Source organism: Rhizopus microsporus (assembly GCF_002708625.1).
Source record: "Rhizopus microsporus ATCC 52813 unplaced genomic scaffold scaffold_12, whole genome shotgun sequence".
Taxonomy (NCBI): Eukaryota; Fungi; Mucoromycota; class Mucoromycetes; order Mucorales; family Rhizopodaceae; genus Rhizopus; species Rhizopus microsporus.
Genome location: NW_019671927.1, coordinates 589,430 through 613,650, shown reverse-complemented (window position 1 = coordinate 613,650; position 24,221 = coordinate 589,430). Strand labels below are relative to the sequence as shown.

Sequence of the window (24,221 nt, the reverse complement as noted above, 5' to 3'; positions counted from 1 at the left end):
GTGCGGCGTTCATATTTTCCCCGCAGAAAACATATGAATAAGCTTTCGACTAAATGTTTAGACTGCCTTTTATCACTTCTCCTCAAATTGTAAAATTCCTTTATATTTATGTCTTTTTCAGACGCCTTACTAAATATGGCAGGTCCTCAGTTTCTCTTGAACCTTGAGGTGTCAAGATTAGTATGGCTGAGGTTAAACGATATGATGCACATTATCTAGTCATCTCTCCATTTCAAATATGTACTAGTTTTTACTTGACCGAAGCTCGCATACAATTTGGCTATAACCATTTACATAACCTCTTCTTATGAGTAATAATGGATGGCCATCTCTCCTTTTCCACTAGAATACTATGTTTGACTTTTAATACTCCATGGGTTTACAAGCTATCTGACACGTTGATTATTTAGTGCTTCACTCGTGCCGTTACTCTGCACCTTGGCTATATACTTCAATCGCTGCAGAGCCTCCTGCTTGATCCCGTACTCAAAGCTATTCTAGTATGTTACGGCGACTGTAACAAGATTATTGGCGGTGTTAAAGCTCTTTACAAACTCCTACGAAAAGAGCATAGATATGCTGCTGCTGTCTTGTGTCTTTTATCTATCACTTGTTCTTCAAAGTCCATCAATCTTCTCTTTCGATAAATTTGATTATCAACATTCTAATGGTACGCGCTTATCGCAGTTGGATCATTAGCTGACAGATGGGAATGGCCATCTAATCGGCTACAAAGATGCATATGTAGCAAGGATCGTACTATTCATCGGCGTCTCTTTATAAGTGTGGAATAATTCCTCGTTTCATTTAAAGTGGCCTATCTCAGGCAATAGTCATAGTCTATCCCGTAGGATGTGCTCCCAATTTGCTCCCCTGGATCACTTTAATCCGCAGGTTAACCTCTAAGTACATATACTTTGCATTCAGTCATTTCGTTTCCCCTCTTAGTAACCTCCCTCCATTCATCGCTTACCCCATACTTTTTGTATCTTTTGGCTGTTTCCCATAGGCATTTCTTTTATGCTCCTTGTTTTAAGGAAAAAGTAATAATAGCAAGAATAATAGTCTAAGCATTCTATTTATTAATTCTTTAGAATAGATTATGCGTATGGCTGGAAGCTCGCTTATGGCGAGTACATGTATCGACACTGCAAACCCAGGAATTCTTCATAACGTCTTTGAGGGTACACCGTTTTTCGGGATCAGGTCGCAGCATTTTCAATATTATAGGCTTTGAGTTATCTGTCAAGGCTTTTACAAACACATGTTTACCGTTTTCACGCAAGTAGCGTGCATAAGACAAGTCTTCTTCAGGGCGAGCAACAATCCAAGGAAACTTATGAGTCACCATAGTAACATAGACGATTGCAGAAGACCATACATCTCCTTGACATGGGTTGTAGTAAGCATTCGCAAATTGCTCAGGAGGAATATAAGGATTAGAACCGGACACGCCTTTTTACATGAAAAGGATTAAGAAAATGGGGAAAGTGCTGATAATGTATTACCTGAAGACATATAAACGTTTGGTTTCTTGGGGATTTTGAAAGGCACAGCGCATCCAAAATCTACAAGTTTGACGATTCCCTTTTCATCTATTACTAGATTATCCATCTTAATATCTCTATGGGCAATGCCTATTGAATGCAAGTACTGGAGGCCTTGAAGTAGCTGACGCCAGCAACAGTTGATTTCTTCGGCTGTCATTTTACCACTCGCTATGGACGCATGCAAGCTAAATGGTATATATTCCATGATTTGATATAATGTCTGACCAATCTCTATCAAATCAAGCACTTGAATCACATTGTCATGGCAACACAATCTTCCAATGCGGAACTCCTTGCAAATTTTTTCAAAATAGCGCTCTTTGCTTTCTCCTTGCTTTCGTTTCCGAAACCTTTTGACCGCGTAAGGTTTTTGTATGCCAAACATTCGGATCGCTTTGACACTACCACCACCGCCACGACCCAACGTTTCTTCTACACGGAATCATGAATATTATGAGCTAATCATTTGTTATCTTTGTACTTGCCGCTTGTTTCAAAAAGAATATCCAATTTTAGTATAAATTCTCTTGACAGATCGGCCTTCTGAAGCTGCTCGTATATCAATTTATGATCAACTTGATCATCATCAAACCCTACTGTATCTTTTCGTGTCTTTCTAAATAACTGCATCAAGAACGACACAACCACATTCTTCTTTTGATTGCGAGCAACCGATGTAGCGATTTCGCTAAGAATATCTTTTGGACTCACATGGATGGCAGGAGAAGAAATATCTTGGGTAGTGCTATCCTTCTTTTCTCCCAATGTTATATTGGAGGATGCTTTTGGCGCGTTAGTTTGAAACATGTTAGTAATGTGAAGTCGATCTACATTTTCAAACGATTTACCCGACATAGGAAAAGCTTCGGCAGCCCTTTTATCTAGTTTTTGTAAACTAGTGTCTGTATTTTTCATTTTGATAGAAAGTAGAAAGTAGAAAATAGAATAAATTATTCTTTTAAATGTCATGAATTTTGAGACATTTTACACTGAAACCCTAGCAAAAGCGTCATCAAATTTTATTCATTATAAAACATTAAAGACTAGAGCGTGTTTATTTTGGTACATGCTTTCTCTTACTTCTTTTAGGATATGCCAAGTATTTTACTTTAAGCTACTTCTCTGTGATTATTCAAAAGGATTCTAAAGCAGTTCATTGAAGCGTCTTTATAGTTTTAAATGTAGCTTCTGTATTTGACATTGTCATGTTTAAATATTGCGATAAAGATGATAAAAAGACCTTAGAACAACCAACACGTTGCAAGTATATATCGATCATCATTCAAGGATAATACACTCCTTGAGCAAAGTTGGTTAAAGCAGTTGATGCATGAAATATGCACGTCCTCCAAAATGTACATTGCTTCACATGCAGCCATAGTCAAACTATATCAGAGAGCCCGACGCTATGTCAATATTCAAGCAGTTCTTGATATTTCCTTCTTTCTTCTTCTCCTAGTTGACTCGTGCATAAGTCTAGACTAGGAGCTTCATATATAAGGATACATCTCCCTTTTTCCTTAAATTGGGAATAGATAGACAGAAGCAAAAAGGGAAAAAAAAGGGACGCCAAAGTATACGGTACCGACAATCCGTAGAAAGCCCTGTGATCCCCTTCCTACTTTCTTGGTAGATCAAAAAAATGCAAGCATGGATATTTATGCGTCATCGATTATTTATGATTTGTGTGTATGTGTGTGTTCTTTTGTTTGTATTTCTCTCTCTCTCTTTTTATTTTTTTCTTTCACTTTTTTCTTTTCTACAAGCATGTCGGAAGATACCTCTTCAGCCGAGGCCCGCTTGTGGAGGTATATTGACTCTGACGAAGGTACATTTCAAACTTTTTGTTGCTCATGAACATTACTCATTCTGTTTTAACCTTCAGGCACACTGACACAGTTCTGCCTGAAAATAGGAGTTCAAAATGTTGAGGTTCAAAAAGTGAACTTGGGTGATCATCTATTCAACCTGAGGCAAGTATTTATTAAAAAGAATGAAATTTATAAATAGATGATAACTGTAACATAGGCCTATATACGGATTTATGATGTTGATAAAGCACAATGCAGACACAATCATATCAAAAAATGAACAATCAAATAGAGGCGATTACAATTTATTCTTTGCAAATCAAGTATGCTCATTGTGTGTCAATAGAAATAAAAAATAACAAGACCTTTATTAGATGTATAGCGAGGCTTATCTCCTTCATGGCTTATTGCACATATTATTAAACTGTAATCAAATCGATATCGGCACTGATCTAAACCAATTTAAGCAGCTCACAAGCAATTATACTTCAAAAGTAAGTAATAATTTGAACACGTTGAAACCCTTTACTGATCCTATAAATATACATATATTTATATGTATCTATATATATATATATATAGCTCAAGGGTCACGTTCTATTAAAAAATAGGCTGTTTAGAGAAGCTTATAGTGAGATGATAAAGTAAGTGTATATATCTTGCGCGCGAGGGAGGGGATTATAATCTAATAAATCATTAAAGTGCATGGCCATATCGTCGGAAAGTGGATGGCGCAATGTATCATCCGGTCTCATATGTACTGCGTCAAGGTAATCTATGGGAACTTGACGCCCTAAAGGATGGTCCATGCATCTTAGCGTCATGCAACGAAGATAACTGGCTGGATTTTATGCAAGCTGAGCTGGTAAAAAAAGCCAAGATGTACGCACAAACACATATATTATACAAAAGGGAGGGATGACTAAGCAAAGGTTGATAGGTACCAAGAGCTTGACTTGCCTATTTCCATATGGGCTGTGATAGAAAGTAGAAAGCTAGTATACCAAAAAAAGGTGACCAGTAAGTTATTTATGAAACAAGCGATAGAGAGTATGCTTGATAAGCATCAACCTGATTGGAGAAAAAGTTGTCAACGTTGGGAAGAAGAATACGTGCATGCACTTAGTAGCAGTGTAAAAAAGAAGAGTAATAGGTGTTTGACTGATCACCCAAAAATTAATCCAGAATATAGGAAAGGATTAAAAGAGGCCTACTTCTTTCTGACAGATTAGCACATCATTGTAGTCGATCTGATCAACTGCCGAATGAGGAAAAACAGAAAATCTACAGTTCACTCAGTCATAATAAACAAGGAAGCTTGATAGATACTTGGCTACAGATACATGATGAGATCCTAAGGCTGTACGAACAGCTTGGCTTGGAGGACGAAAAAGATGAAATATACCAAAAGAACTATATCCGAAAGAGACACAACTATATACCTTTTATTGAATCATTTATACAAGCTCTAGTCGAACAAGGTCACTTTCATTCATAGAGTTTATATGAAAAATACACATTCTTTTACCTATTATGAATCCTTATTACACATCTCATATACCGCTCATTATATCATCATCCTCTTTCTATGTAGAAACCAGCTATTTATACCAATAATTTAAAGAGCAAGTACAAAGAAACAATAAAAACAAGAAAAACACACACACAAAAACTTGCTCATCAACATTTATGAATATTGTTTAAATAATCCCCCCTTCATTTGTAAGAAATACAGGTTGTTGTTTATTTACTAGTAATACATACACATATGCGACATATACAAATAAGAGATATAAAATGTGATGACAATTAAGTAATATGATGTACAATATTTAGTGAATGGATGTGGTGGTGGTGCTAGTAGCAGTGGTATATTGTGCATGCTGACTTACACAGTCATAGCTGCTTTTGGCTGTTACGGATCTTATGTCTGTCGATGGAGACTTTAATATCATTTGAATCCAACCTTTGGCTAGCTTAAATACTTTGGTTGATCCTTTCACTTTTGAGTATCTGACGGCGACAATCTGTCCTTCATCATGACTTTGATGATTAACTGATAGTGCATCTATTGTCAATATAACATATCCATCATTATTATCTTCTTCACTATTTGAAGGCTGTAGTTTCATCTGCTGTTCCTGTGTCATTCTTCCCATCGAAAGTAGGTCATGACTACTCCTCTTCTTATTGAGCATCATGCCAACAGCTGCTGAAGAAGAGGTAAGTAAAGAGTGATTAGATGAAAGTCGCTGTACTTGTCTTGTCCACCATCCCGGATGAATGTGCTGAATTGAGCTTGGATTAGCAGAATTAACGCTTGCAAAGGATGAAGTTGTTGCCTTTTGATGTTGTCGATGCATCTCGGACAGTTTATCGTTTGAGCTGAATAGTTTGGATCGAAATAGTGATGAGCCATTTGACGTAGTGGCATATTGTGTTGGTTTTTTGAAATTTCGTAAAGTAAGTAGACATACAAGTTGGTGACTCGAATTTTGGTAGTAGGTAATACCAAGCAGTTCACATACGAGTCGTATCATCTTGATCATTTCTTCTTGGCTCTGTTCATGCTCCTCATCCTTTGACTGTGCTTGGGGCTGCTGTTGTGCATTAAATGTGACTGACACACGGTGAGAGAGTCGTCTGGGTCTTCGTTCGACAGCAGTTAGTGTGGAAGATGTCGTAGAATAACCTGATACGACTGTAGTTGAAGATCCGCTTCTAACTTTGCACTGTAGGGTATAGTAGCTAATATGGTCTTTGGTAACGCGTTGATAGATCTGCGACAGGCTGAGTGCAGATGCTGCCTTCCTAATCTGTTTTGGCTCGGTATGCTGATCAATCACGATATCGGCTCGTTTAAATTTGCGAAATAGATGGCTAATAGGGGATTTTAATTCCGTCAATTGGTGTATAGATTGTAGCTTGATTTGTTTTAGTGAAACCATAATGTTCTGATGTAACTCTGAACGAACGACAGATTGTGCGTCCAAGTCGATAGGCATCTTGGATGAGTGTGGTGCTTGTCCAGTAAAGTAGGTCGAAGGATTAGTAATGTGATAGATGATCGTCTTGGGAACTTTATTTCCTCTTCTTTTCTCTTCCTCCAGATCACGCTTACAGACCATCTTTGTGTTTTTTGAAGCGATCTGTAGTTTTGCCTTATCATCAGCTCGACCCGATGCAGCGTAGGCTTCAGTCGCTTCAATGGCATGATAAAAAGGACTTTGGATACGCTCACTAAATACGTCTTCTAATTCACCGTAGTTGTTCAGCCAAGGATCGCCACTAAGGCACGAACGTAAACATAATCTTTCGTACTTTTCAACGGATAGACATTTTTGGATAGTGTCCTGTAACGCAGGACTCAGGTGAGTGGGTATTTTATAATGTCTGCCAATGACATATTTCTTGAGTTCAGAAACAGCTAGAGAAAAAAAAAAATTAGTTATAGTTTCGTACGCTTGTCTCTTTTTTCTTACTTTTGGCATGGGCAAATGGTTCATAGCCTGCAGTCATTCTAAACAAGATGATGCCAAGACACCAACAATCGACTTCAGGGCCAACATAAGCTCTTGCACTGATGATTTCAGGACTGTAATAGAGCATAGAGCCTATATATAGCAAAAGTTTTTAAGTAACGTGACCCAATGCATGTGTGATTGCAAGTACCACAGATTGTATTTAGACGATGTAAACCAAATCTATTTCCTAAACCAAAGTCAGCTAATTTTACTTGATGTTCAGGTGTTAGCAATATGTTTGGTGCCTACGGACGATAGTTATTATACAAAGATTACGTATATATGATTCTGAATTTACCTTTAAATCTCGATGTACCACCCACTTTGAATGACAATGATCTACCGCCTTTACCAGCTGACGAAAGATAAGTCTTGCTTCATGTTCAGGCAAATAACTTTTATTTAATGACTTTAGATATTCTTCCAAGTTGTGCCCCTTGACATACTCCATAACGAGATAGAGTGCATCGGCTGTCTCAATCGTCTCTTTTAGATGAACAATGTTTTCATGATCCAAAATCTCCATTAATGATATTTCTCGGACAAGCCTTGACATAACACGATATTCATGAGCCCTTTTATTAATCATCTAATCAGAGTGGGTAAGGAGTAAATTCTAGTGACACTATCTATTACCTTGATTGCCACTAATTCTCCTGAAAGATAATGTTTGGCCAAGATGACTTTACTAAATTTTCCATCACCCAAAGAGGATTGAAATATATAATCACCAATTCCATTCAACAGACTATCCGAATTAAACGGTGCAGTCTTATCTTTACTTTTTTTAGCCGAGGTTCTTTTGGAATCAGCTGTACTGCTTTCGTCCTTCATTTCAATAGTTGTCGACTTTTGTTTCCATTTTGACCTAAAAGGATTACTAACACCAAGTACCATTATATAAAAAGTAACTTGTTTATATTTAGAAAGAAAAAAGAAAAAGAAAGGGGGGAAGAGGAAGGAAGAAAGGAAGACAAGAGGAAAAAAAAAGTATCTAAAATAAGGAACGTGATGTTGTGAGGTTATTGTTTCACACAGGTTTCCACATCCACCTTAAGCGGTGTTTCAAAAAATCAACAACAAAAACAAATACTTTTCTTTAATCCTTACAAGACTTTGCCCTGGAAGTAGTAGTTTGATACAAGTGTAATGAGGAACAATTTAATCATCCAGTTGGTACTGAAGAAGACTTTTGATGCTTGCTCCGTGTTTAAACTAAAAAAAGCTACATAAGCTAGCAGAAGGATACATATGTAGCAATGTATCTATCTAACGCCAACTGACTGACCACATCCAACAGCAACTTCGCGTTCTTGTAAATGATGTCAATTGCGGGACTGCTCGCATTGTTTATTATCATCAAATAATGTACTCAGCGGGAATATATAATTAGTACAGGAGGATACAAAAACAATTCTATAAAAAGCATGGTAATCAGAAGGAACCCGTTACACTTTAGCTTGAAGGTTGCAAAAGGGATTTCAGTAAAATCTCGTGGCTCTTATTATCGTTGCCAGCTGAAGCAAAACAAGAGCAATAGGAGCTGTATTACTTCTTTAGAAATCAAGTTGGCCCAGATGGTCGACACGGTGAAGCAAAAAGCAGCAAGTACCTGATAATAAAGAAGTAAGAAAAAGTATACTTTGCTTTACTGTCATTCAAGTTGGACAAGACGCAAAAAGCCAGGCCAAATAAGGTTCAGAAACAAAGCATACAGCCTTTCAGCAAAGAAAATGGTAAGTAACGCAGGCCCTGAAACTAATGCTGTTTTCAATGATGACCCGTAAATAAAGAAACAAAAATAGCTTATGTGTATTAAGGTGACATATTCTTTTTTAACCTTTTTTTTCGTGTTGTGAAGTCAAAAATGCATTTGATCATACGTCACACAAGTCGTTCCAGTCAATCTTTTCGAAGCCGAAAATGTCTTGTTCTGTCAAAGGCATCTTCAAGGCTGTGCCATTTTGTCTCATAAACAATAATATGTAGACGATAGTTATATGCTGCAACTAGAATACTTCTGGATATTGGGTCGGGTGAACGGCAATCGCACTAAACTCGCCATAAACATCACTTTACAATTTTGATAATTGAGTGCACCAAGAACTACTCTAAATAAAGAGTCTTTTTACACCCCTATTTCATAGCGATACATATGCGGTGAATAATATATATCAATGAAAGGCCTCCAAAACAGTAACGGTGTTCCTGGATTTAATGCACTGTCCATAACATCTTGTAAGAATAAAACGAATACTACTTTTTATTATTTTTTTTTTTTTAATTAAAACCCAAATAAACCATTTCTTGATAATGCAGATTCCAAATGAATAGGTACTTCTTTCTCCAGCTCCTCTTCTCTCTTCTTATCCATTTTTTTTGTCGTTAATGCTCCAATCTTTTTGTAATACTCCATTAAGCGTTTGTGATTACCAGCCTTAGCGAGGTCCAGTGGTGTAATTACTTTTCGGGGAACATAAGAGTTGAAATCACATCCGCATCGTTCAATCAATAAAGATGCTACTTCAAGGTGTCCATATCTTGATGCCCAATGTAAAGGTGTTTCACCTCTCGTATCTGCTTGTTCTACTGGTAGTTGACATGTTTGTACTAGAAAGGCAACGAGGTCCGCATGCCCGGAAGCAGCAGCATAATGTAAAGCACTCGCGCCTAGTACAAATGAATTAATATTGACTAAACATATTTTTTTTTTCTTACCTGCTGTATCAACCTGTAGGTGGTATTTTGGAGATGTCATCGAGATAATATACTCTACAACGGTGATATGACAGTGCTCGGCTGCGACATGAAGCGCCGTTTTATTCTTGACACCTGCACCTCTCGCCATCACGAGGTCTGCACCAGCCTCAATTAAAGTTTGCAAACCTGGGAGCCAGCCCATACTTGCAGCTAAATAAACTGGAGTTATCTTGTCTTCTTCTACATCGCTTAGTGTCATCGCATTAGGATTTGCTCCATGCTGTAGCAGTAAGTCTATACACGATGTTGCCTTGATAGCTATCATGGCATGTAGCATACCATAACCATACTTTATATTTTTAAAACTTGGTGATTGCTTTGCTGTATTAGGAGATCCACCTCTTCTCAGGAAATTACTTTTTGCATAATAAAGTTAGTATCTCCCTAAACAATCTTTGTTCCTGATTATTGCTTACCTTATCATTTTCTCCAAAGTTGCGTCCACAGATTTACTTTTAGCAATAGTATCCCAAAGTGCATCAGATCCACCAAATGCAATTGGATCTACTTTACGCTGTTGAATGATTGGAGGATTCAAATGGCCGACATTCACTGTTCGATTGGCAGTAGTAGGCGACTCGTTTGACCAAGAACCTTTTCTGGCTTGCATTGATTTATCATTATCTGAATTACCACTGATTGTAGAGCTTTGTCGAATACGAGGTAATGGTGGGGTTGGTAAAGAATCAAAGGCCCAGTTGCTATTATTGCTGTTATTACTTGTGAGATTGTTGGAAGAAGAAGAGGACGTGGACGAAGATGAGGATCGAGAAAGATGACGACTTCGCATATCTGGTAAGGGAGGTGGGCTTTGGGGAATAGGTGGTGGGGGTGAGTGATAGAATGCATGGGCAACAGGCTCTGGCGGAGGGGCAGGCGCGAATAAAAAAGGTGAAGGGATGAAAGGCATCCTAGAACCGTCATAGCTTGATGAGTTGTTTGAGTCCATTGAGGGACTTCGTGGTCGACCAACAAGCTGTTTATTTAATTCCACTGATTTATCGTATTTTTTCTTGTAAAATTGCATCTCTCTTACAGCCTTCTCATAACGTCGCTGGTAGCTTTCTTCAGCTGATTGTAAATTTTCGTATTCTTGTTCGAGTATCTCTGATCGCTGTTGTAGCATGGTTACGATGCGATCATAATCAGCCATAAGTCGCTTGATCTCTGCTCGAATGGCTTGTTTCAAGTCTTCGTCCGATACACGATGGGTTAATGCCATCAAAGCCTCTTTGGGACTCATCGATCTTTGTGTAATGATAGTCTCATTTTCAGATATGTCTTGTAATTGCATTCGTTGAAAAGTACGTGTGTCTTCATTCATTGAAGATGGAGGCATTATGAATAATTATGTACTATGATTGTATATACAGAATATGTATATTAGAAGAAAAATAAAAAAAAAGTATGTAAAATAATAGAGAGAAAAGAAAGAAAAGAAACTAAATTCACTTTACACAAAAAGTAGAACTCACAAACACAAGATTTTCCCAACGGGAAACAGGGATCAAAGTAGGGCGGTTGTTCAATCTCCTTTCTATAAGCAAAAGAGAGACTGATTTTCCCTTTATTTTGGGAGAAACTAATTATTAATTCTTCCCCCTTTCTCTCTTTCTTTTCTCTTTTGTTTATTGTTTTCCTTTCATTTAAAATAAATAATAAACGCGGAGAATCATCTTGCGTCTGTCGTGCAACCTATTTTTATTTATAAAAAATTTATAAAAAAGCAAGGACCTCTTTTTTTTTTTCTTTTTTTCTTGTTGACTTTCTCCATGTTTTGTAATACAAAATGGTTCTTTGCAACACATTCTATCTAATCTGTACACGGATCAGGCACGCAAAATGTTGTTTTTGTTGTACCTGAAAAAGTTTCTTTAGAATACCGCACAGATTTTATTGATAGAAACAATAAAAAATCCCTTTTTAACTAGAACTGTCACCATGGCTACTATGACTGTCATGGTCATCAGTTAATAATTCCTTTTCTCCTATTCTGTCTCCTTCTTCTCCTCCTTTCTTTAATGCGATAGTATCATTGAATTGTGCCATGAATTTACGACGACGATGTTGTTCTTCGTCTGTAGTTGGCATACTAGCACGACGACCACTAAGGAATATATTTTCATCTTCAGTATCTACATCGCTTGCATCATGTCTTCCTTGTTCTTTTGTTATCTTGCGTCCAAGTTCAATTGCTGTCTCAATGCGTAGACGATTGGATATGATGGATACCTTGGGCCATGTGCGTAATTGCCCCATATACATTAGTTTTTTCAATCTTTGTTCTCCAGGGTCTGCAACAGTATAAAGCCAATCCATAAGACCTGTCTTGGGCAATATCGTCACATTACCATCAAATTTTTGCAAAAATACAGAACTCCAGTCTTGATCATGAATGTTGGGAAGCAATTTCAAGTGTCGTATCACTTTCATCCATTTGGCTAGGTCTAATTTTAGCATCTGTTCAATTGTTGATGCCAAGAATCCACCTCTCCAGCCACGTCCTTGTCGGTGAGTGACAGGCCTACCAGGGCTTCCTTGGTTGGCATAAAAGAATAGATGAACATGTGGATTCACCTGACTGACAATAGTGTAATTCACGTTGAACTGAGTATTGAGGGCTAAGGTAGGTATATCTGTACGCAAACTTCCATCTTTAAATTTATGTCCGTAATTATAAGGAATCAGGTGTTCTGAATTGGGCTTCTTTTGCATAAGTACAACAGCTGGTAATATCTATTTATACAAATTATATTTAAATAACTGTTTGCCAAGTATAATGTCACACATTAACTTACTCCTGGAATAGCACATGAAGCAAGAACAGCACTCCAAATCACACAGTCGGGAGCAGTTATGTAATTCAATAGTTTGGGCGGTGAGTGAGGATCATAAGGGATTACTGACACGTTGAAGATACGTCCTGTCTTTTCAAATGCTTCTTTAAATGTCAAGGAACCATTACAATACCACATGGCCTCTCGACACCATCTTTCAGGATCAAATAATGCTCCTGTCTTTATGTAGCGTGTGATCAGTGCCTTCCAATTATCGCCGACAATACGAATTCTTTGGGCTAATTGGGGATTTAAGATTTCATGTAGTTCTTCATTGGATCGAGTGCAGACAATTGCCCCCATGAGTGACCCAGCCGATGTTCCAGTGATGATAGAAGGTAGTAGTCCACGATCTAATAGGGCACGAATGACACCTAGATGGTAATAGCCAAATCCTGCACCTCCTGATAAACAAAATGCTGTTCGACCGTAGTTCTTGGCATATAGTTTAAAAGCTAATCGTTTTTCGTCTAAAGGAACATGTGGGTTTCTTGCAAGAGCTTCAATACATCTTGTTACTGTATATAGCAGAGGAGAGAGAGAGGGAGAGATGTGAGTGTGTTTACGTAGCAATGGAGTGTGAATGATGTACCTTCCTCTACGTATTCTTCAATAAGAACCTTTGTTCCTAGATAGGTATTACTGTACAACTGTTCATTTTCAATGCCAGCAAAATTTTGCTTTAAGCAGACATAGAGCACATCCATCATTTTCAAGGCATCTTCTACTGTATCACCTTCCCTATAGGTTTTCAAATGCTTGACTACTTTCTGTAATAATCTATAGTCATAGTAAGCATAAGGAATAGTCTTCTTCCATTCATCCTTATGCATATATCTATCGAGTTTATCTGCTGCTTCACACCATTCCTTGTAACTCTTTGACTGACGAAGCTTATCACGCAATCTTTTTTTTTCACCTCGCCTGAAACACAAACTGTCAATAAAGGGGTTTTGGGGATCAACCCTTTTTTACTTTTACCAACTAACTACATTTTCCCAAATTCGAACAATTTGACGTAATGAAATATAAGCAACAAGTTCGATGGCAATGATACAACCAATGATATACTATTATGTCTGTGGTAAGTTCTAAGGTGTATATTATGTAATAGAATAATTACTATAAGTGGATATCGTAAGAGTGAATAAGAAATGCCGTTTGGCTTTGCAGCTTCTTGTTGTTTCAATCGACGCTTAGATTTTTTTAACTTCTTGTCTACGTTTTGTCTGACTGATCTTCCGGGAAGTGCATCTGTCCAAGCGGATATATGCTCTGCATCCATGGACATAGGGTCGTATGCAAGTGCGTTCATAAAATCAGCTACATGCATTTCATTCACATAATCCGACTTTAATGAACTGGTATCCGTTTCATGATCCAAGCATCGTGTGCCGGAATCATCGGCTGTCGTTACAATTTTGTTAGTTGTCTTCTTTACTGCGTTTTCTGAATTTTTAACCATGTTTTAATAAAAAGAGGAAAAAAAAAAAGGAAATGCCTTTATATTGAGTTTAAAATTAATAATTACATCTCCGCTGATTTTTTACCAAGTTTGTCGGTTTTTGAATTAATATTTTAGGCGACGGTCTGTACCTTTTATGCAAGTGAGAGTTGTGAGAAATCATCAGTGACGTACACAGCCATCAATTAAAAACTATCTTTGTTTTTATTTCTCTTTTCTTTTCTTTTCTTTTTTTTTTTAATAAAGAAAATGTTGTCAAGAGTCAGTAAATCTTATTTAACCACTCGTACCTTATATACTACCGCTCGTCTAGCTCGTCCTTTTCCTACTCTTTCTCTAAAGGAACAGGAACCTGCATCACCAAAGCAAGGTAGAGCAAATGAAATCATCGAAGCTGTCCTTTATGGCTCAAAAAAGACAAGAGAAGAAGAGAACCAAACTCATTCAAAGGTATTAGCAAGAGGAAAATATGTCCATGAGCTTCAAAGTAAGTTACTGCTAGCTTATCTAGTCACATATATCTCATTAGTATCTATAGTACACAATGTTAAGCCTGATAAAGTCAATGAATACACTGAATTGGTGTAAGTATAGTCATAGGGTAAGAGTATGTATCTCTTAATAATGTCAATAGGTCAAAGTACATGCCTTTAATTGCTAACGATCCTGCAAACAACTTACATTTGTGTGGAAGTTGGTCTGTTGAAATTGGAGAACAAGACACGTTTGGTAAGTATATGTGTTGGATACATCTTTTTATTGTTCACTAAACAAGATACGGGTAACAAGTTCATATTTGGGAGTACAAGGGATATCCCGGCCATAAACATACCATGGAACGTTTATCCAAAGATGAGGTAAGAGCGAGTTTACCAGGTTTAAGATAAACACGCGTTAGAGGGAAACTAAAACAAAGAAATGTAGGCTTATAGCGAGTTCATGAATCGCCTTCGTCCTCTCTTGATTTCTCGTCAAAATAATATGATGCTCGAATTCTCATTTTGGATGACTTCCCCTCCTAAAGTAACAAATAATATTTATGAACTTCGTAAATATACCTTGAAGGTAAAAAAAGAATGGATTATCCAGTTTCTTAATCTTATATCTTACTCTATAGCCTGGGCGATTGTTAGAGTGGGAAATGTACTGGTAAGTTATTCAGACTTGTTCACACGCGAATATGATCGTTTCACACACCGCATGTACACAGGAGAAGAGGACTCGAGTGTCGTCGAAAGTTTTGTGAGCCAGTAGGTGCTTGGTTTACCCAGCTTGGGGAACTGAATACGGTCTATCATATGTGGACTTATCCGTAAGTCAAAGAGTTTGTTCCAAAGAAGTATATTCAATAACGCATTTTTATACAGTGATTTACAAACTCGAAAGACAACGAGAGAAGATGCATGGAATACCGAGGGCTGGGCAGAGACTGTACAAAAGACAGGTACATATTAACCAATGATGAAACGTCGTACGTTAACCATCTTGTGTAGTTCCTTTGGTCAATAATATGACTTCTTCCATATTAAAACCTTTACCTTACAGCCCTTTACGATAAATAAATGCTTTACACTTTGGCAAAGCACAGTGTGGCATTTGTACCACCAAATCCAAAACTGTTTGTTAAGGCTGCCTTGACTTCTTTTTCTTGAGCAACGCGTGGCACATAATTCAGATTGAATTCCTGTTCATCACTTGTATTGTGTAAGTTCAGAGTAGGAGGCAATATGTTCTAATGCAAATAAGCATCAAGCTATAAACAAGGCGTTTTTTTCTTTAACTTACATGATGAACAGCCAAGATGGTAAAGATCGCTTCTACAGACCCAGCTGCTCCTAACAAATGTCCTGTTGCGCCCTTTGTAGAAGATACATTGACCCTGTTCCAGTAGCCGTCAAACACTGTCTTAATGGCTCTGTTTTCAGCAACATCACCAACAGGCGTACTCGTAGCATGAGCATTTACATAGTCAATATCTGCTGGAGTCAGCTTTGACGCCCTGAGAGCACGTTGCATAGAAAGAACAGCACCGTCACCATTAGGTGGTGGTGTTGTCATATGATTAGCATCCCCTGACAGCCCATATCCTTTCAATTCGGCATATATTTTTGCACCCCTCTTCTTGGCATGCTCATACTCTTCTAATACAACCACACCTGCACCTTCGCCCATCACAAATCCACATCTATCTCGATCGAACGGTCTGGATGCTTCAAATGGCTTTTCATCAAAGACTGCAGCAAGGGATTTGGCTCTTGGTGGATGATAAGCATCTCTTTTTTTTTATACATGTTATCCTTTTATCTACCTTGCAAATCCAGCAATGGCCAAGGGATGTATAGATGCCTCTGTACCACCCGCTACCATAACATCTGCATCACCATACTGAATAAATCGCATAGCATCGCCAATAGAGTGAGCTCCAGTAGTGCAGGCTGTAGACACAGCATGGTTGGGACCTTGGAACCCATACTTCATTGTAAGGTGTCCTGCAGCCATGTTCACAAGTATTCTCGGGACAAATAACGGAGACACTTTTTTGAATCCCTAGAAACAGAAACAGACTTAATGAGTATTCCCTTTTTTTATCATCCAACTTACTCCCTTCTCGTATGAACTTGCAGTATCAATTATATCCTCCAAGCTACCCATCCCTGAGCCTATACAAACCCCCTTTTGGATAATGAGTGAAAGTTGAATCAATAGGTTATATATCTACTCTGCATTACCGTTCTTTCCTTTTCATAAGCATCTGTCGGTTTCCACTCTGCATCTTGGAGTGCTTGGTGAGCAGCTGCAATCGCGTACTGCGTAAACTTTGCCATGACCCTATCGTCCTGTCAAGTATATCAATATATTTCTTCTTTTATCAAACAAGGTGTATAATATCCACTTACACCCTTATCGAGCCATTCGGTTGATGTAAACTTGCCATCCTCAGCTGAACCAAGGGGTACTTGTGCAGCGATCCTGACAGGTAACTTTTCGAACCCTTCCTTATTTGCTAAAGAAACAACTCCACATTGACTTTCTATAATATTCTTCCAAGCTGATTTTACTCCTACTCCAACTGGGGTAACAAGTCCTAAACCAGTTACGACAACACGTCTCATGCTTACAATATGTGTGAATGCAAGAAAAAAAAAAAAACAGGTAGTGAATTGACACAGTTCAAAGTGAATTAAAACTCAGTATACAATTAGAAGCTTTGTTTTTAGTCAAAATATTTTTGTTAAAAGTACGCTGATACCTTCATGAAGGCTTTGATTTGAAGATATCTATTTGAGTTAACCGCAGCGAAAACAGGTGAAGAGAGAAACGCCAAAATCTACTTGTGCATTTTTAAATCAACGTTTATTACTGGGTTTTCGTTTTTTGAACAAAGGGTGTGGTAAATTGACGATATGTAAAGTAAGCAAACAATAAACAGAATACTCCACAACTTAGGAGTACATTGATTACCGTGTACAAGTCAGGTAAGTGGGAAGGGGGTTCTACCAAAGTCTCTACCAAATGCCAAATAAAAAAGGCTCCATAGATACCCTTTATTTAAAAAGCATTATTATATAGATTGTGGTAATTCATGCTCTTCTCTTACCTTGGCACACACTTTTTCAAGCAAGTCTCTGTTGGCTGTATCATGCTCACCAATGATCCAGTTCCACATGATTGTCACGACAAAATAAGGAAAAGCCAATCCTTCTCGTTTTAGTAAAGGGAACATACTAAACATGGCAGTATTCATAAACAGAGTAGTAGCAATAGGTTCTTCCAAGACGAGCAGAGTAGCTGGTAATAAAGGAAGTAGAATCGACTTTTCATGCACTTGAAATGAAAATAAAAAGAAGGCAAGCGATGAATTGATCAATGCATAAAGAAACCGTCTGCGTGATGGCTTCAATCCAAGATGAATCGCAGTAGGAACAATGGCAATGAGTGTGGCAAACAAACTGTGCAAACGTATTCGTGTAAATGAATGCTTCTTTTTCTTTCTCTCTTTCTTTACCTTAACCTAACAGTAGATTCTAAACTTAAAATTTGCTTGAGTTTAACAATCACATTTATCGCGCACCAAACATTAGCAACCTTGTCTTCAAATAGCCCTCGGGCCACAGGAAATACACGAAAAACGACTTGTTGAATATCCTCTAATGATCTTAACCAGGGCGCAAACAGTATGGCAAAAGTAGTGATAACAGTTATTCCCAACTTGATAAATAGTAGTATTCCTCGCTTCTCTACAAAGCATCTACCGAGTAGAAAAGCAAATACAGCAGGGGCATAATATAATGCCATTTGCTTAAATCCCAATGCTGCACAAAAGAAGACTGAGCCAACAACATAGTGTTGTGTCAGAAAACAGTTGATAGCCCAGAGTGTAAGCCCAAGCATTACGTTATTAAACCTATTACAACAAAGATCAGACACAAAGGGATCCATGCACATAATACACACATACTGAAAATGACCATGATCAATCATGATAAGTGCTGGTTGCATTAAAATTAAACAGGCTGCAGTATACTTTTTCAGATAAGCATTGTTCACGCCATAAAGGATCTGGCAGAACGCCATGACTGCTGGTATATATAGCAGAAACTCTGAAACAACCACGGTCGATCTTAGAAACAGCTTGCTTTCGGCTGACTCTATTCCTCTTGACTTGTCGAGTGCAAACCAATTAGGGTTTATCTTACTTCCACTAAGTGTAGTATAAGTATACAGTATCGTCTTTTTTTCTTTCTACCTAACTCATTTACATTAATCCACATAACCAGCTATGATAAGCTGTCAACGGAGGATAGTCAAGTCCCCACCATTGCAAATCATATGTGTACCATTGAGAAAAGGGCAAATGAAGCGTGATCTCCATCCAATGTCTCTGTGCTTCGTAATCACCAAACAGTGGTGGTGTATTATATCCTAAAGTTAATTTTAGTATTATGTCTACACTTGAGTGCACTAATCTACCTGAATAAGGATTTAATGCCACTGACCAACGTGTGAATAAAGCAAAGAGAGTGATGACAATAGGAACAGTCCAAAGAGCGTGATTCTGAACGACATGTTGCAGCATTTTTCTAATAGGGCTGTTTTCAAACAGATGCGGTGCTGCATCCTTCATGCTGATGATATCAAACAAGTGAAGTTAAAAATAGTTAATTTAATGAAGTGTGGAGTTTGGTCGGTGTTTACAGCGTTGCCTGCTCTCTCATTTTGGCAAGTGGTGTGCAGCCTCAGCTCATTTGTTGGAAAAGTCATGAAGATCATATTAGGGTTTTGCTATTTGCACAGCAAACAGCACTAGACAAATCACACTCACACAATACTATATACAACACTAAAGTGTAAGAGAAGTATGTGTTGATGGGCCTGTAATATCTCTTTATTATGTTGAGAGTTCATCATTAAAAATAGCATCGTTTTATAAGAACACAGGATTATTGCATGGATTTATCACGGATCAATGAGAATTGGGCATGAAGCGTCTATAAGAATAACGCATTTTGTGGTGTCTTTTTTTCTTTTTCTTTTTCTTCAAGTGATCTTTTACAAGATGGATTATTTATAAGGTAAATACAACAAATATGCTGTTAGCTGTGTAAATTGAATTACTTACGTTATATATTATGCAAATGCTATGCAAATAGCAAAACCCGAATCTTTCGTGCATGTAGGTAGGCAATATGGATAGGCAAGTTTATAGTAATCTGCCTGATTTAGTGGATCAGACGGATTAAACGGATTAGGCAGATTCGGTGAATTGCTTTTTCAAGCACCTGAATTTGTTTATTTTAATAAAGAGAACCTTTATCACAAGAAACTTAAGTCTAAACTAAAAGAAAAAAAAATACACTAGAGGCTTCGAACCTCTTCTGTTTCCATTTCACATAAGAAAATATTTTATCACTACTCATTGAATAGTGCATGAAGAGTTTGTGTTAATAATTGCGAATACATATAAAAAGCTTACAATAAATAAACATCATTGATATTCTTACAGCTTCCTTTGACATTAATTCCACAAAAAGCTAGTTAATCTGGATCCGTTCATTTACCAGCGCTTTTAAATATTATGTCAATTTCATAATTTGTTAAAACCAGAAAAGAAATATAAAACTTCTGATTTGAAGACCCATGAAGTATAGCCTTGAGTTGTATAAACATTTATTCCAGCCAAGTACTGCGACCTCAGCTGCGCAGTTCTTGTCTGACCAAATCAAAAAGGTTTTTTGTCAGGAGAATACACCATAAAAAGAAACTATTCGCACACATTACAAGATCAATAACTCTAATGGACTTGATTATCAGTCTTTTCTTTATTATTTAAAAGAAAATAAGCTTGATATTTTTGAGAGATTAAGATAAATGTGGTTGACACTTTATAATAGCATGTAATTAGGCAGAGTCATTTCTTTATTCATTCTTTTGCTTCTTGGGGGCTCTCTTTTATCATTATTTGCTGTCTGAAATTATCAACTTTTTTGATCTGGCCCGGGTGCAATGAGATTCTAAGTTCCAATGCGTCTACAGTGGCCTTTTATTTTTTTTCATTTATAAAATATTTGCTAAATCGTACTTCCAATAAGAACCTCTATTGACTGTTTGTAGTTGAAGTTAACGTACCCTAATATCATCTGTAATTTTTACTTTTGTGCTATTTTAACCGTGAGCGAGGGCTTCTCTTCTCCTATGTTTTATGCTCATATGATTTAGAAACATCAAGAGAGATGCAGTTTGGCTCCCCAAAAAGGTTTATATTAACTTATTGTCTCCCATTTGTATACTGTTTCTCGTTATTTTTAACTGGAGCTATTTCTGCCAATAAACTGAGTGACACTGCTCTTGTTTCCATGGAAATGTTACACTCTGTCCTTCATGAGGTTATGATAAAGATCATGATTGTATTGAATTCTCAGCCACTTTGGCGATGATAGTAGGATTAAGTGATCCTTTGCGTGCATCTTAGTCTACGACTTTATCTTTTTGCTGTTCTCAGTGGCGGCAACGCATATGCATTTTCCTCGTACCCACTGTTTGATCCAAGTTACTGCAGCGAATGCTTTTTACCTCAATTACCTTTTAACAACGAAAACACTCGTATAACACGCACACACTCATATACTCTTCCTTTAAACAAAGATTTTATTGCGTGTTTTTTATTCACCTCAACAAGAGTATGTGTGCATGTGTGCACAAACACATCTTTTTTAAAATACGACGTTACTTTTTAACTGTATTTAGAGAGTCATTGTCCTCTCTTTGTCGGAGGAAGGAGAAAGATTGTTTAATTAAAAGCTGGAAATGTGTGTAGGCTTATGATCGTGTTTCTTACACTATGTCTTACAGTGATTTAATCCAAGATAAAAAGCAAACACAACTGTGAAACCAACTTTAGTTTAATAAGTTTATTTTTCATAGGCCGCTGTTTTTCCTTTTTTTTTTTTTTTTTTTAATACACTCACACACACATATCCACACACATATAAATATACACCATGCCCTCCTCGTTGCAAATGCAGTCCATTTCTGGAATTATTACACAACTTCACAGCACATTAGGAGAAGTTCCACCGCCACTTGTTGGAGCATCAGTAAATGTGATTAAAGACAAAGTATATGTGTTTGCCGGCCGGTTAGCATCCTCAAGAAAGATGACCAACTTTTTATATATCCTGGATCTCAACACCTTACAGTGGACACGACACATTCCGCCTCCAGACTCTGATAAACCACCACAGCCTCGATATTTTCATTCAGCGAGTGTCTACCAGGAGAACCAATTGATCGTCTTTGGCGGCATGGGTTACTCTCGACTGTCAACAGGCGAACTATGTGTGATGGACGATGTGGCCGTTTTGGATATTGCGACAATGTGCTGGAAGAAGATGAGGATACAGCCATCATTATATTCACCACAATCGAGATACGCCCATTTGTCAACAGTGGTAGAGGACCGGCTGATCATCTTGGGAGGACAAGACTTGGAAAGTAATTATTTGGATGAAATGAACGTGCTTAATTTGAAAACCTGGGAATGGGAGATGATCAAAGCGCTCGATAAACATGTGGGCGCTTACCGTTCGATGGCTGCCACTGTGCCATTGATGTCCAAAGTAGATGAAGACAACAGAAATAATAACAATACGGATGACCCCGCTACTGCTTCGATGAATCAGGAAAACAAAGATCAAACTACAGGAGTTTACCTTTACACCAATTCGAATTTTTCTGATGTGAAGAGAGAACTACAACTGATCCACGCCAATCACTCGATTGAAGACTACTCTGGCTACATGACTGGGTCCATCATGCCACCCGGTCTCCGATTTCCTACGGGCCATGCACTTGGAAATCACCTGATTCTTGCCGGCACTTATCTGTCTCCTCAAAGCCAGTCGTATACCATCTGGTCATTGGACCTTGCCAAACTGACCTGGTCACGTATTGAGACAGGCAATGTCTTCCAAACTGGCTCATGGAATCGTGGTGCGCTCTTCAAGGACAAGAATCGATTTCTGGTGTTTGGTAACCCCAACAGGAGTCTCCTCGAGGATTACAGTCACCGCCAGATCAATTTTGATCATATGGCCTCGGTAGATCTCGAAGCCTTTGGCGTCTATTCTCTTCCCAAGATGACCTGCTCGTCTCTGGCTCAAGAAATGGGGTTGCGTCTGCTGAACGAGCCGGCCATCAGTGATTTTTACATCATGACGCTCGATAATCAAACAATTCCTGTCAATTCGGCTGTTCTTTGCCAGCGATGGCCCTACTTTGCCAAAATCTTGGAATCATCCGAACGTCAAAGTCGGTACCTCTCCTTTCCTTATCCTCACGCTGTTGTCGTTGCCTTGCTTCAGTTTATCTATACAGATCATCTCTTGACTGCCCAACAGTATCAACCTCACATTCTCTCTCAACTCTTACTTCTCTCAGACATGTACCACTTGCCTAGACTTTGCGAACTCGCAAGACACGCACTTCATCAGATGCTCAACATGTCAACTGCTCCGCTTATTTTCGAAACAGCTGCACTATCACATCAGACCAGCCTTCAGATTCGTGCACTAAAAATGATGATTGCCGCCAAAAAGATGATCCAACAACAACAACAACAGCAGCAACAACAGCAACAACAACAACAACAAGGACAACAAGGACAACAACAACAAAATCCAAGGTCTCGTGCGATATCATCACCTGCAACAACTACACCTACTCCTGGCCTAGTTCAACCTGCACCCTCTACATCAACCGCGACTGCATCTGACCAACGTTCATCTTTATTTGAATACCAGAGCAACACTGCATCGCCTACACTCAACTCGTTTCGTTCGAGGAAATATTCGGTTGGCAGTAAATATCCTTCGACACCTAGTAACAAATCAGCCTTCATGCAGTCTGAGATCGATATCCTGCCAACCAGTGATTCAAACATGAGTAGTCCATCGATGACGCCTACGGTAACAACGCCTATGAAAGAAAAGAAGAAGAAGAAGGCATTCTTGGAAGCATTTGGTAAACTGTCTTCATCATTTCAGAGTAATTAGTAATTAGTAATAATAATAATAATAAATCGCATTCAAAAACATAAAGAAGCTCGTGTTGCTCTACATAAGTGCGTCCCTTATTAAAGAGAGAGAGAGACTTTATTGCCTCCATATGGGGTTATAATAACTGGGGACTAGTACTATAAAATAAATGTATCTAAAGAAGAGCCAGCTTCTTGATGAACCTTAGCATGCTTTCGAAGAGACCTTGAATGAAAGTAAGCCTTTCCACAGGAAAAGCAAGCATAAGGTCGAACATTGGAATGAGTCTTGAGATGAGTTTGAAGTGAATCCGGTCTAGAGAAACGCTTGTCGCAAATAGAACATGCAAATGGTCTTTCGCCCGTGTGAGTTCTCATATGGTTTTGCATCTTGTGCCTTTTTAGGAATGGTTTCTTTTTTCTTGGACAGTTTGCCCATTCACAGCTATAAGATGCCTATACAACGTAATTATGTGTTAATGGACAATCGATATTTTAATGATATACCTTTCCCGAGCCAATGTGAACATCTCGAATGTGAAGAGTTAACTGATCCAGTGTGGAGTATCTGTGATCGCATTTTATCCAACGACAAGGATAATCTTTAAGGAATTGCCTTGTTTAGGATAACCTAAACCATCCTATCTGTGTTTCTTACCTTTTGCTTCAATGAACCTTTCTCTTTCGAGCTGAATTAATCTCTCAATGAGTTGCTCTCTTGTTAGATGAGAGAATGATGATA

General features: G+C 38.0%; 11 protein-coding genes across 11 annotated transcripts; 3 read left to right on the top strand and 8 right to left on the bottom strand.

Annotated features, from left to right (window-relative positions):
* Positions 1-1,090: 1,090 nt before the first annotated feature.
* Positions 1,091-1,977, bottom strand: RHIMIDRAFT_204481 (kinase-like protein; the record flags this gene model as incomplete). Its single annotated transcript, XM_023606763.1, has 2 exons — positions 1,091-1,455; positions 1,509-1,977. Coding segments are annotated over 2 exons (834 nt in total), but the record flags the coding sequence as incomplete, so codon positions are not given.
* A 35-nt stretch (positions 1,978-2,012) lies between these two features.
* On the bottom strand, positions 2,013-2,465 carry RHIMIDRAFT_239203 (uncharacterized protein; the record flags this gene model as incomplete). Its single annotated transcript, XM_023609125.1, has 1 exon — positions 2,013-2,465. One exon carries the CDS (start codon positions 2,463-2,465, stop codon positions 2,013-2,015), a length of 453 nt encoding a protein of 150 aa, XP_023464760.1.
* Positions 2,466-3,317: 852 nt separating this feature from the next.
* RHIMIDRAFT_239202 (cysteine proteinase) lies at positions 3,318-4,859 on the top strand (the record flags this gene model as incomplete). Its single annotated transcript, XM_023609124.1, has 8 exons — positions 3,318-3,378; positions 3,436-3,527; positions 3,610-3,684; positions 3,736-3,855; positions 3,944-4,005; positions 4,064-4,243; positions 4,302-4,494; positions 4,554-4,859. 8 exons carry the CDS (start codon positions 3,318-3,320, stop codon positions 4,857-4,859), a joined length of 1,089 nt encoding a protein of 362 aa, XP_023464759.1.
* RHIMIDRAFT_29132 (kinase-like protein) lies at positions 4,739-7,846 on the bottom strand. Its single transcript, XM_023613803.1, has 5 exons — positions 7,522-7,846; positions 7,184-7,474; positions 7,034-7,130; positions 6,844-6,975; positions 4,739-6,788 (listed from the first exon to the last, which is right to left on the bottom strand). The coding sequence occupies exons 1-5, from the start codon at positions 7,780-7,782 to the stop codon at positions 5,194-5,196; spliced, it is 2,376 nt and encodes a 791-aa protein (XP_023464758.1). The 5' UTR covers positions 7,783-7,846; the 3' UTR covers positions 4,739-5,193.
* Positions 7,847-9,083: 1,237 nt separating this feature from the next.
* On the bottom strand, positions 9,084-11,102 carry RHIMIDRAFT_314468 (ankyrin). Its single transcript, XM_023614938.1, has 3 exons — positions 10,062-11,102; positions 9,604-10,001; positions 9,084-9,555 (listed from the first exon to the last, which is right to left on the bottom strand). The coding sequence occupies exons 1-3, from the start codon at positions 10,982-10,984 to the stop codon at positions 9,170-9,172; spliced, it is 1,707 nt and encodes a 568-aa protein (XP_023464757.1). The 5' UTR covers positions 10,985-11,102; the 3' UTR covers positions 9,084-9,169.
* Positions 11,103-11,568: 466 nt separating this feature from the next.
* On the bottom strand, positions 11,569-13,767 carry RHIMIDRAFT_204849 (triacylglycerol lipase; the record flags this gene model as incomplete). Its single annotated transcript, XM_023606787.1, has 5 exons — positions 11,569-12,381; positions 12,444-13,000; positions 13,075-13,406; positions 13,464-13,552; positions 13,606-13,767. 5 exons carry the CDS (start codon positions 13,765-13,767, stop codon positions 11,569-11,571), a joined length of 1,953 nt encoding a protein of 650 aa, XP_023464756.1.
* A 429-nt stretch (positions 13,768-14,196) lies between these two features.
* RHIMIDRAFT_204686 (NIPSNAP-domain-containing protein) lies at positions 14,197-15,505 on the top strand (the record flags this gene model as incomplete). Its single annotated transcript, XM_023606775.1, has 9 exons — positions 14,197-14,434; positions 14,486-14,531; positions 14,582-14,676; positions 14,737-14,804; positions 14,872-15,012; positions 15,065-15,096; positions 15,158-15,259; positions 15,315-15,391; positions 15,441-15,505. 9 exons carry the CDS (start codon positions 14,197-14,199, stop codon positions 15,503-15,505), a joined length of 864 nt encoding a protein of 287 aa, XP_023464755.1.
* A 9-nt stretch (positions 15,506-15,514) lies between these two features.
* On the bottom strand, positions 15,515-17,060 carry RHIMIDRAFT_204537 (ketoacyl synthase domain-containing protein; the record flags this gene model as incomplete). The annotated part of the gene is made up of 6 exons (XM_023606766.1): positions 15,515-15,679; positions 15,733-16,201; positions 16,256-16,494; positions 16,549-16,620; positions 16,677-16,784; positions 16,845-17,060. 6 exons carry the CDS (start codon positions 17,058-17,060, stop codon positions 15,515-15,517), a joined length of 1,269 nt encoding a protein of 422 aa, XP_023464754.1.
* A 189-nt stretch (positions 17,061-17,249) lies between these two features.
* RHIMIDRAFT_29053 (ALG6, ALG8 glycosyltransferase) lies at positions 17,250-19,150 on the bottom strand. Its single transcript, XM_023613745.1, has 6 exons — positions 18,919-19,150; positions 18,708-18,870; positions 18,407-18,649; positions 17,954-18,352; positions 17,546-17,897; positions 17,250-17,490 (listed from the first exon to the last, which is right to left on the bottom strand). The coding sequence occupies exons 1-6, from the start codon at positions 19,070-19,072 to the stop codon at positions 17,305-17,307; spliced, it is 1,497 nt and encodes a 498-aa protein (XP_023464753.1). The 5' UTR covers positions 19,073-19,150; the 3' UTR covers positions 17,250-17,304.
* A 2,314-nt stretch (positions 19,151-21,464) lies between these two features.
* RHIMIDRAFT_204899 (galactose oxidase) lies at positions 21,465-23,498 on the top strand (the record flags this gene model as incomplete). Its single annotated transcript, XM_023606792.1, has 1 exon — positions 21,465-23,498. The coding sequence occupies one exon, from the start codon at positions 21,465-21,467 to the stop codon at positions 23,496-23,498; it is 2,034 nt and encodes a 677-aa protein (XP_023464752.1).
* Positions 23,499-23,674: 176 nt separating this feature from the next.
* On the bottom strand, positions 23,675-23,845 carry RHIMIDRAFT_186678 (uncharacterized protein; the record flags this gene model as incomplete). Its single annotated transcript, XM_023605874.1, has 1 exon — positions 23,675-23,845. A coding segment is annotated over one exon (171 nt), but the record flags the coding sequence as incomplete, so codon positions are not given.
* Positions 23,846-24,221: the final 376 nt, after the last annotated feature.